General features: G+C 47.4%; 1 protein-coding gene across 4 annotated transcripts; it reads left to right on the top strand.

The window, feature by feature from the left end:
* Positions 1-1,316: 1,316 nt before the first annotated feature.
* lemd1 (LEM domain containing 1) lies at positions 1,317-11,047 on the top strand. Of its 4 annotated transcripts, none has more exons than XM_042342089.1 (7): positions 1,317-1,437; positions 6,699-6,822; positions 7,587-7,712; positions 8,110-8,145; positions 8,298-8,365; positions 9,059-9,126; positions 9,623-11,047. In XM_042342089.1, the coding sequence occupies exons 2-7, from the start codon at positions 6,744-6,746 to the stop codon at positions 9,951-9,953; spliced, it is 708 nt and encodes a 235-aa protein (XP_042198023.1). In that variant the 5' UTR covers positions 1,317-1,437; positions 6,699-6,743; the 3' UTR covers positions 9,954-11,047. The 4 variants fall into 4 exon arrangements, with proteins under 4 accessions (XP_042198023.1, XP_042198022.1, XP_042198021.1 ...); XM_042342088.1 differs by having other exon boundaries at positions 1,318-1,457; positions 8,292-8,365; XM_042342087.1 differs by having other exon boundaries at positions 1,319-1,437; positions 8,292-8,365.
* The last annotated feature ends 710 nt before the right edge of the window (positions 11,048-11,757 follow it).

Below are 11,757 nucleotides of genomic sequence, written 5' to 3' on the forward strand. Positions count from 1 at the left end.
TCCATCACCCATCGTGCTTTAAGGATTAGCCCCAAAAAATGTGATCGCCCAGTCCACGTCTGTTTGTGGGACACTGCTGTACACAATTGGCTGCCGCGTTTCGCCCACAAAAACACTACACTTTAGGGTGTATCCTGTGAAGCGCTTTGCGACGTCTCGACGAGATGATAAGGCGCTGTATCGAACGCAAGGATTATTTATTATTATTACTATCATCAAATCGGCTTCCACTACCCTATCAGGCAATGCATTCGAGATCCCAACAACTCGCTGCTGCTGCTGCTGCTGCTGCTGCTGTTGTTGGGGAGGACTTTTTTTTAAGGGATTATTATAATTCTTACATTGCAATTATTATGATTATTGTATAATTATGATATCGGTATTATAATCATATTATACATTATTATCATAACAACGTTTAAGAAAGAAGCAGATAATTATTAGGGTGGTGGTGGGGGGCGGGGGGAGGACAAGTTTGCGGGGTGGGGGGGGGGGCGACGGGGAGAGAGCGGGGGTGGGGAGGGGAGAGTGATTTGGAGAAGCTCTTTCCGAAGGAGGGGGGGGGGGGGGGCACAGGCGGGACCGGCCGAACGGCCTCCTTCTGTGCCGTGTGATTCTATGACTCTACGACGTTGTTGTCGTCGCCGTCATTGCCGTCGTCGTTGTCGTCGTCGTTGCCGTCGGTCGTCGTTGCCGTCGTTGTCGTCGTCGTTGCCGTCGTTGCCGCCGTCATCGTCGTCGTCGTCGCCGTCGTTGTCGTCGTTGTCGCCGTCGTCGCCGTCGTCGTCGTTGTCGTCGTCGTCGTTGTCGTCGTTGTTGTCGTCGTTGTCGTCGTCGTTGTCGTCGTTGTCGTCGTCGTCGTTGTCGTCGTCGTCGTCGTCGTTGTTGTCGTCGTGCCCAGGTGGGGGGGGGGGGGGGGGTGGGGGGGGGGTTATACAGCCGGTCTCGGCCCGTCCTGCCCTCAGCCCGGGGGCCGCAGGGTGGGGGGGGACACACACACGCACGGCCGCCCGCTGCTCCCAGCAGTGCCCACTGATGCCCACCACACAGTGCTCACTGGTGTGTGGGTGAGTGTGTGGCAGAGCCGGAGGGGCACACGTGGGCAGGGTGGGGGTGCTGGGCATGCGCAGTGCTGGGCAGGGAGGGAGACAGCGCGGAGCATGCGCAGTGCCCGTGGGGCGGGGGGAGCGCGGAGCATGCGCAGTGCTTGAGTGGTGGTGGGGGGGAGAAGGGAGACCCGGGCATGCGCAGAGCCCGCGGGGGAGGGGGCGGGGAGAGCGCGGAGCATGCGCAGAGCCCGCGGGGGAGGGGGCGGGGACAGCGCGGAGCATGCGCAGAGCTCGCAGCAGACAGACAGACGGAGAGAGCTGGGCATGCGCAGTGCGCAGTTAGCGCCAACCGTTGGGAGTGGAGTAACGGCGGCGGCTCGAGCTTCAGGTGACAGACTCCCCCGGGGGGTGAGGAGGGGAGAGAGAGAGGGAGAGGGAGGGGGGCGAGACCCCGTGGGGGTGTGGGGGTGTGTGTCAGGGGGTAGTAGAGGTCTCGGGGGTGGTGGGGGATAGGAGGCCTGTGGGTGGGCGGGAGGGGAGAGGCCCGAGGGGAGAGGCCCGAGGGGAGAGGCTTGGGGTGTATGTGTGTGAGGGGGAGGGAGGGGTGTGGTAGGCCCCGCGGGGGGGGGGGGGGTGTGACAGGCCCCCGCGGGGGGGGGGGGTGACAGGCCCCGCGGGGGGGGTGTGGGGGGTGACAGGCCCCGCGGGGGGAGATTAATAATAATAACATTCCTGGCGTTTGACTCAGAGCCCCGATTACATCTTCGAGACGTCTCAAAGCGCTTCTCAGGATAATACTGTAAAGTGTAGTGACTGTGAGTTTTGCCGTAAAGCGTAGCGACTGCGTGTTTTGCCGTAAAGCGTAGTGACTGCGTGTTTTGCCGTAAAGCGTAGTGACTGCGTGTTTTGCCGTAAAGCGTAGTGACTGCGTGTTTTGCAGTAAAGCGTAGTGACTGTGAGTTTTGCCGTAAAGCGTAGTGACTGCGTGTTTTGCCGTAAAGCGTAGCGACTGCGTGTTTTGCCGTAAAGCGTAGTGACTGCGTGTTTTGCCGTAAAGCGTAGCGACTGCGTGTTTTGCTGTAAAGGCGTAGCGAGCGCGTGTTTTGCCGTAAAGCGTAGTGACTGTGTGTCCTGTTGGGGTTATCTATCCTCAGTTCATCCGGAGTGAAAAGCGCGACAATAAGCCCCGAGTTGCTGTCCGTGTACCTGATGGCATCTGTGGCTGTCGTGTTCTGAGCTTGGATTGAAAGCAGTATTGAACTTGCTTTGTTTTAGATTGAGGTACAACTGACAGTCCCTCCGCCTGCCCCCAACACCACCCCCCCAACACCCCCCCCCAACACCCCCCCCCAACCCCCCCGCCCCTCTCGTTAGTGCCCGCGATCGACCCCCCCCCCCCCTCCCTCCTGTATAGAACCTCTATTTGGGCTCTGGATAAACACCGGCTATTGTGGAACATGAAACCTCCCTCGATGGGGCTCTCAAGCCACGATTTGCTTGACCGGTGTCTCCCCCTCCTCCCCCCCCCCCACCTGAAGGGCGCTGTATCAGAGGCAGGTTGTTCTCGCTGCCTCGTTTTCGCGTTAGAGTACTGACCCCGTCGGAGGTGATTTAACCTAAAGTGAAAGGATCGGTTATTCATTAACAATAATGATAATTCTTGCATTTGATATAGCGCTTTTCATGTCGGGAGGACGTCCCAAAGCGCTTCACAGAACACACTGTAAAGTGAATTGACTGTATATTTGTGGGCGAACGCGGCAGCCGATTGCGCACAGCAATGTCCCACAAACAGTCGTAGATTGAAAATGACCAATTTATTATTGTTTTTGGTTTTGGAGGGATTGTTATTAGGCTCTGTGTGGAGTAAGGAAACTTGCCCAAGGTTTCGCCCTGCCACGCACGCTTTGCATATTCTGCTCTAGTCGTTGAGCCTTACTGGTAAGTGATGCGATTCACGTTGCAATGTACTCGGGGATTGGTGCAGCGAAAGATTTGCCTGATTCACTGCATCTCGATCGCTCCGCTCTGCTCACCGACAGGATCGCAATTACCTCTCAGCGGTGGGGTGGGGGGTGGCTTTTTCGAGTGGGATGTATGATGGGGGGGGGGGGGTGAGGTGAGCTGGGGTACGTCGCGGGAGAGAGTTGGAGCCTATGAAACATTGTTTGATACTTATGGGTAGTTGGCCTTCTCCTGGACGCTTCCCCATCTTTGTGTAGCTCGAACATTATTTCCTCAGATTTACTTGTGCGCGTGAGTTGCGCTAGTGTTACACCATACAGGATGTACAGCACTTCTCATTGAGGATTGAACCGATCTGCCGGCTTAAAAAGGTCCCTAAGGTGGCTGTACAGTCTTGAACCTGGGGCCCAGGTCATGGCTCGAGTCATCTCTGGAATCACCTGTCAGAAGAAAACCCCCGGCCTATATGTTTTTTTTCCTGAGTAGTACAATCGATGAGTAAGATTGAGTACGAGCGTCGCCCACAGAATACACAGTCACTCCACTTTACAGTATATCCTGTGCAGCGCTTTAAGATGTCTCAACGGAGTGATAAGGCGTGAGGACTATTATTCTGATTACGATCTAGAAGCTAGATTTTAGTGCTTGAATTTTGCAGGTGGGTGTAATAGGGAGGGCAGTAAAAGACTGAATTGACTTGCACTATATCAATGTGCTACACTGCGTTCAAAAAAAAGATTAAATCTTGTTTTTGGATTTGTTCTTCAAAACACTGAATTAACTGAGATGATTCAAAATGGGTTATCTTTGGGTATTTATCTCAACTGTATCAAATGCTGATAACTTATTTCTGTTGCTCAGTGTCAATCCAGCCATTTCCACTGCTAATCCCGTCAGCGCTCTTTGTTTTAAGAAATTAGCTTTCCTGATGTCTTTTGCTGCAGGAGAAATACAGAGCAGACACCAGGTACTTTCCCACAGCGAGTAAAAACAAAAACGATCTCTTCCGGCCATGACAAAGACTTGGGCATAACTTGTTCATCTGCCCCCTGGCCCTGAGAAGAATGAGGGAAAATGCTAATTAAACAACCTCTCATCTCTCACCCTCACCACATTTTAAAAATAATTGCACCCTCTTTAGTGTCTCTTTCAGGCTGTACAAAAAAGGAAGTGAGTAGTAGTTTAAAACCTCAATGGAAATGATAATGTTTCTCATATTAACTACAGAACCAGTGTTTGTGTGTGTGTAAATGCTTTATTTTCTGGAGGCTGCAGGGCGAGACCCAAATTACTATGTGGCTATTACGCGACCGAGTAAAATGAGATGCATTTGTTTTTGTTCTGATGGTGATTCTGTCTGTGGTTTTATGCTTAAGTGTTTAATGACCACTGAGTGGTCGTTAAACACTTACACTTAAAATATGTATATAATAATAATAATTCTTGCTTTTCATACAGCACATTATTACGTCTTTGAGACATCTCAAAGTGCTTCACAGGATACACTGTAAAGTGAATTGGCTTTGCGTTTATGTCATAAAACTACATACACAATAAGCAAGCTGTAGTTGAGTGGTCAGATTGTTAAATCAGATTGTTAGATCTCAATATTAAAGCTGCATTCGCAAAATGAAACTGAGAATAAATGCAAATAAATGCAAACAGGAACTCAAGAGCTATTTGGCGAATGTTAACTATTTCTATTAACCATTGGTTACCCGCACGCAGCTGACGATTTTGCAGACATCACACGCGACTTTGCTTGCAAATCCGAGCTGCTGTGTGGAGAAGCGGTTGTGAGTGTATCTGGCTTGTGGAGGACATGATCTGGTTTGTTTTGATGGTGTGACAAGGGAACGTAATAAGGGTAAGGCTTTGGATGTTGTATATCTGGATTTCAGTAAGGCCTTTGATACAGTTCCCCTTGAAAGGCCGGTACTGAAAGGAAAACAAATGGGAATCAGTGGAGGTGTATTACATTGAATATGCAGTTGGTTGACCGGAAGGATGGTGGTACAGGGAATGTCATCAGACTGGGAAAATGTTATCAGCATGCGACCACCATGAGGGTGGAAGGCAAACTAGATGGTTCCTGGTCTTTTTTCTTGTGCTCTTATGTTACGTTCCTACGATCTGCTATGGTTGAGATGTTTAGCCACAGTGATACAAAAAATGATTGTCTTGCACAACTCTAAAGAGGCTGCGTCATGAGAAATGCATAGGAACAAACAGGATTACGCAAGACCATTGCTGTCCATCTGGTCAGTTCCAAATTTAAAGCGCTAAATGGTTCCCTGATTTCCTTTAGCATGTGCTAACACAGCCTTCCTCCACTCCTTCCCTGAGTATTCCCTTCCACATGTTTGCCGCTCCCAGTGTAGAGCCTCAGAATATTTTACTTTGAGTTGCACAATCCTCAGAGTCCACAGTATTTCCACTTGGGGCTGGATACTTGAGTGAGGAGTGAACTGACAGCAAAGATCACTGATTAAATTTCATGGTGATATCTTGTTTCATTCATGATTCCCACTACCTTGTTTGGTCTAAACCAGTGATGCCCAATCTGCGAGTGTGCCCACGAAATACAGTCGCTCCACTTCGCTTGAAGAGCTTTGAGACATCTTCCTGACGTGGAAAGCGTTGCATCAAATTTAATAAGGATTACATTATCAAAACCTGGAGGGTGTGAAGCCAATTAACTTGTTTTGACTTTCTGTTGCCCAAGTCCATATCATATAATGATAATAATTTTAACAATAATCCTTGCATCTGATACAGCGCCTTACCGTGTCTTCGAGACGTTTCAAAGCGCTTCACAAAACATCCAATCGAAAGTGGATTGATTGTGTATTTTGCGGGCGAAATATATTTGTAGACTGTGGAGCTCTTGTTCCTACTTGTCCAAAAAAAGATTAATTTGTAGTTTTATTGCGTACTTGCTCCAAGGCTTGCTCGAGGCAAAGTTGCTGCAAACCGAGTATTTACGTTGAGCGCTTCAGGTTTCGTCATGTTGTGAACCAGGTTGCTATGGTAGTTTTCATGAGGCACAAGACGTGAAAATATTTCTAGACCGTAGAAAAAAATCACTGATGCCTGAGGGAAATGAGAGGCGGTAAACACAAGAGTCCTGTAGCTTAGTGGTTAGAGCACTTGACTCGCAAAGTGAAAGGACCTCGGTTTGTTTCCCGGCAAGGCGAAAGGTTGGGCAAGCTTCCTTACTCCACACGCCTCTGTTTATCTAGCAGGAAGCAGGAACCTGGTCGTTAGCCGATTAGTGGATTACTTTTCCGGGGGTAATAATCCCTTTAAAAGAGCAAAACAATAATAATTTGGTCGCTCGATCCACAATTGTTTGTGGGACACTGCTGTGCGCAATTGGCTACTGCATTTTGCCCACAAAACATGCAGTCTTAGAGAGCTGACGATAATTTAAGCAATCTGAAGGGTTACTGCACCATTTGCCTCATCTCTGTGCTTCCTTCGCTCGTGACTTTAAAACGAATTACATAATTGCTTTTGGTCCGTTTTTTGTTTTTAAGTCCTTAGTGATGATCTCATTTCCCAACTGGTTTCTATAGGGTTGGAAATCGAAGGGAATTTCTGCTGTGCACATTTCTGGTGTTAGCACAGCCTTTGTTGCAGGTTCATTGCGTTAATCGTCCTGTATTTCTTTTCTAAATTAAGGAGCTTTTCAGTACTTAAAGACGTTAAGACATCAATGCTAATGCAATGGATACCAAGGCACTGACAGATGAAGAATTGAAGGAACATCTGATGAAATATGGAATCACCCCAGGTCCTATTGTGGGTAGGTAGCAAAAACTGTCGTACCGTCCCACAGAGAGTCCTTTTCACTTAATAATATAAATGAATCTTGCATTTGATATAATAATAATAATCCTTGCATTTGACATAGCGCCTTATCGCGTCTTCAAAGTGCTTCACAGAATATACTGTAAAGTGAATTGACTGTGTATTTTGTGGGCAAACGTTGATGCCAGTGTCTGGCAGCCCCGATCCCTGCGATCTCCCCACTCCCACTCGCTGCGAAAGACGAGCTCGTGCATCGGAGTGGCAATCCCATTTACCTCTAGCCAGGAAAACGCTCGTGCTCTCAGTATATTGTGCACCAAGCTTCCAGTCTGAAGTAATAACAACAGTAGTAATCCTTGTATTTGATATAGCGCCTCATCACGTCATCGAGACGTCTCAAAGCTCTTCATGGTACGCGCTGTAAAGTCAATTGACTGTTTATTTTGTTGGGCGAAACGCGGCAGCCAATTGCGCACAGCGACGTCCTGCAAACGGGTGAAATCTGTGCTATTAATCATGTGTCTCGGGGAGAAAATCTCCCAGTCACCTTTCAACTGCACGTGTTGAAACTTTCCATGGTATTAAATTGACGGGGGATTTCATTTCCATCCACTTGTTAAATTTTATCGATCAGAGTTTATCAGGGTCTTGAGAAAGGGACCGTGGGATGGAGTTCCGAATGCCTTCTCTGAGCAATTTTTGAATGCGTTTTCCGCGCTGAGGTCCTGTATAACTTCCTGCGTAACCTCCCACTTCCAGCCAGCACCAGGATGGTTTATGAGAAGAAGCTGTTGAAGTTGATGGGCCAGGGTCCATCCGTGCCTCCGCTGAAGCAGAACGGCACTGGAGATCTCGACCAGTACTCGGACAGCGAAGAGGAAGATGGTAAAACGACGCCTTTTTGATTTTCCCTCTTTGTCTCAGCGAGGCCGGGTTCAAATTTAAACTCCCCTCTCTCTCAGCCTGTCTGCAATGGCATCAGCTACACATAATAATAATAATAATAATAATAATACTTGCCTTATCACATCTTCAAGACGTCTCAAAGCGCTTCACCGCATATACCGTAAAGGGAATTGACTGTATATATTGTGGGCGTAACATGGCCTCCAAATGTGCACAGCAGTGTCCCACAAACAGTCGTGGATTGAGTGACCAAATTATTTTTTTTTTTGAAAGGGCCTATCCCAGTTTTTGCGGTGCGTCTAGCTCATGTTTGCGTGCCTCTTAGGGAAAAAAAAGTTTGAAACACAATTAATCAATGTTAAACTTTATTTTACAGACTTCCCTCCTGAGGGTGCTGCAGCAAGAGTTACTGGTGAGGTGAAACTTCCATTTTGATGTCAATTGTCCTAAAATAGGAAGACATTTGTAGCGCTCTTTATGTAGACACATCTCTGGTTGTTTGTGATCAACGTGAAGCAATGGTTTTCGCTGTAATCTCTGAACCTTCTCTTTTTTAAGTGTCAGAATCCTCGTACCTGAGACAAACCATAACTCAAAAGGGGGCCACGGTGAACAGGTCAGGTCAAGTTCAGGTAAGGACAACCTCTGTGCAACCAAGTAACTGATCCACATATATCCACCATACAGCGCTGTCCGTATAGGCGAATCCACCAGGTGAATTTTTCGGCTGGCCAGCTGTCTGACACGTGAGGAAATCCATCAAAGTGGAATGAATGGGGGCGTGGTGGGGTGGGGGCGGGGGGGGGGTCACAAGGCACTGTCGAAGAGGCAGCTTGTTCTTTTTTAGAGGAAGGTTTGAGGTCCAGGAGGCTAGGGAGCAGAGTGGAGAGGTTTGGGAAGCGAGTTCCGGAGAGCAGCAGCCTTACACTGCTGTGAAATGATGGCGCGTTAATGTTTCACTTTCATCCCATTTAAATTGGGTCAGCACTGGAGTTGGAACAAGCCAACCTCTGAACCACTTTGTAAGGTTCGGCAGAAAGGCAGGTAACCAGGGTATGTAATCTACTCTCATTTCCTGGCAACCATGTTTGTGTCGGTGAATGAAAATGATTGATATGCAAATATTGTTCCATTCACGTGCCAGTGACTGCACTAAAGGTGAATGTTGTGGCCTTTACAAAGCCAGTTACACGTTACACGTTAAGTTCTGACAGCATTGGGAGTGGTGCTTAGGAGCAAGAATGGTTATATTTGTAAAACAGCTATGTACACAGTGTGTTGATCCACTGCAAGTGTTAAAACTTTTCTTAAACAACTGTTTGCAGGTGGATGGGGGAAAGGATGTGCTGAGCAAGACGCTTACATCTGAAGTAGATTCTCCATTGGGAATCAGGTAAAAAGCTGCAGAAAGATTCATGTAATTATTATGGAACAATTATACAGTACCAGCTGTCTTGCTCAGCCAGCAAGGACTTTGAGTACAGTACTCAACATACTATCAACCTGCCTCCTCGGAGTCCTGTAGAGTAGTGGTTAGAGCGCTCGACTCGCAAGCGAGAGGACCCAGCTTCCATTCCCAGATGCGGCAAAAACCTTAGGCAAGTTTCCTTACTGTGCACGCCTCTGTTTACCAAGTAGTAAGTAGGAACCCGGTTGTTAGTCGATTGGCGGGAGTTTTTCCAGGGATAATAATTCCTTCAAAAAAAAATAAAAAAAATTGGTCACTTCAATCCATGGCTGTTTGTGGGGACACTGCTGTGTGCAATTGGCTGCCGCGTTTCGCCCACAAACACAGTCGATTCACTATAGAACGCTTTGAGACGTCTCAACGACACAATAAGACGATTATATCAAATGCAGAGGATTAATGTGATTATCATTCTCCGCAGTGCAACACGTCGAAGACCTATCAAGGGAGCGGCAGGCCGACCAGTCCAGTACAGATACGATGATCTGCTGACCCAGGCGAAGGAGAGGAGCTCGGCCACAGCCAAGAGAGACGCCAGCCCAGCCCCGCGCCTCGTGCCCGTGTGGCTGCAGCTCCTGCTGTTCATCATGGTGGTTTTCTTCCTCTTCCTGGTCTATCAGGCCATGGAGAGCAATCAAGAGAGCCCCTTTGCCTACTTCATTGAGGACTCTCGGAACCAGGTGGCATCTCAGCCAGACCAGTTGGAATCACAGGCATCTCCCGACCTCAATCCCCAGGCAGCTCAAGAGTAGATCAGTTCACCCAAACAGACGCCTGTCTGTCAGTCTGTCTGTCTGTCTGTCAGTCAGTCCCTGATTTTTTTTTCAAGTAATGTTTTAAATATTAAAATGCCCTTTGAGCTTTCACTTGTTTTATACATTGGGTATCTATGACCTTATGTCAGCCAGTTACATCTCTATTGAAAAATGCCTTGATATGTTGAAATAACTTTTTTTCTTCCCCCCCCCCCCCCCATGTTTCTTCCCTTTTTTGCTTCCTCCCACCCCCATCTCAAGCCATTGTGGTGAGGAACACTGTTATCTAGTTAGGTTAAGAAGTTGTGTGGAAGGGGATGTGGGAATGTGGTGGGTTAGCAGGATAGTGACGTTTTCTCGTGTTGTCTGTTTGGTATCGTGATTTCGCTCCTTCCCCCCTAACATCCCTCTCCTCCTTGACCTACCCAGATCCCAAATCAGATGTTACAAACTTTTACAGCGCGTTTGCATCGCACGAGGCACTCCAAATCTCCGACATGGTACACACTGGTCATTTGTGGAGTCCTGTGGTTAGAGCTCTCGCCTCGCAAGCGAGAGGACCCGGGTTCGATTCCCGGGCAGGGCGAAACCTTAGGCATGTTTCCTTACTCCACACACACGCCTCTGTTTACCTAGCAGTGAGTAGGAACCCGGTTGTTAGTCGATGGGCGGGTCGCTTTTCCGGGGGTAATAATCCCTTCAACACTTCATTAAAAAAAATAATTTGGTCGCTCAATCCACCACTGTTTGTGGGACACTGCTGTGCGCAAATGACTGCCACGTTTCGCCCACGAAAATATACAGTCAATTCACTTTACAGCATATCCTGTGTAGCGCTTTGAGATGTGATGAGGTTCAGTATCATATCGAGGGATTATTATTATTAATTTTCTTTTGATCATTTCTTCAGTGACAGACACTGGGGTATATATATAAAAAACTTTTTTACAATTTGAAATTTGTTGTTGTGAGTACAGTTACTTAGCGTAAAATTTCATGTGTGTTCATCGCCTTATAAATGCCTTTTCCTTGTGTTCTTTATATTTAGGGCATTGTATGTAAGAGTGTTTTTTAAATCCAGACTTTTATTACTCACTAGTCTTTCATTTTTTTTTGAGAGAGAAACAAAATAAAAAGCACCAACAGTTTATAGTGTTCCAGTTTAGCTGGTGTGCAGGCAGTTTGAAGGCAGTGAGAGCAAAGCAAAAGATATCCCAGTCAGGTAATGTGATGGTCACTTAAATCTCGAAGACGTGATAAGGCGCTATATGAAATGCAAGGATTATTATTATTATCTTCCGGCCAATGTAACGTAACCGAGGAATCCGAATCAAGTGCTCATTCTTCCCTCTATCACCTCTTAACATACAACTTTGATAACAGGCCAAGGTAGAAAGATACCGCAAATGTACCGTGTACATACATGATTTCAGGAGGACTTAAACCCAAACCCTAAATCCCCTTGTATTTGGGGAATTTATATTTTGTGTCCTTCATTAAAAACATTTTTTTTAAAATCTCCTCCTTCCACGCTTACACACACACAAACACGGACGTACACACGCACCCTTCTCTAAATGGTGCAATTATTCAGATAACTATATTGTAATTAACAGTCGCTACTGATGCTCGAAACTCGGCTGTTCAGTGCAGCCCTCGGTTCTGAAACCTTGTGGGTAAATCAGCCAACATGACGGGCCTTTTTAGCTTGTCGTTGACTGGACCTCGCCCACACTTCCCACAGTCCAATTAACATGCGCTTCTTACGGTGAGGTTACAAACTCCTTCAGAAACGGTCACA

This window comes from Callorhinchus milii, unplaced genomic scaffold (assembly GCF_018977255.1).
Source record: "Callorhinchus milii isolate IMCB2004 unplaced genomic scaffold, IMCB_Cmil_1.0 Scaffold19, whole genome shotgun sequence".
NCBI classification, from domain to species: Eukaryota; Metazoa; Chordata; class Chondrichthyes; order Chimaeriformes; family Callorhinchidae; genus Callorhinchus; species Callorhinchus milii.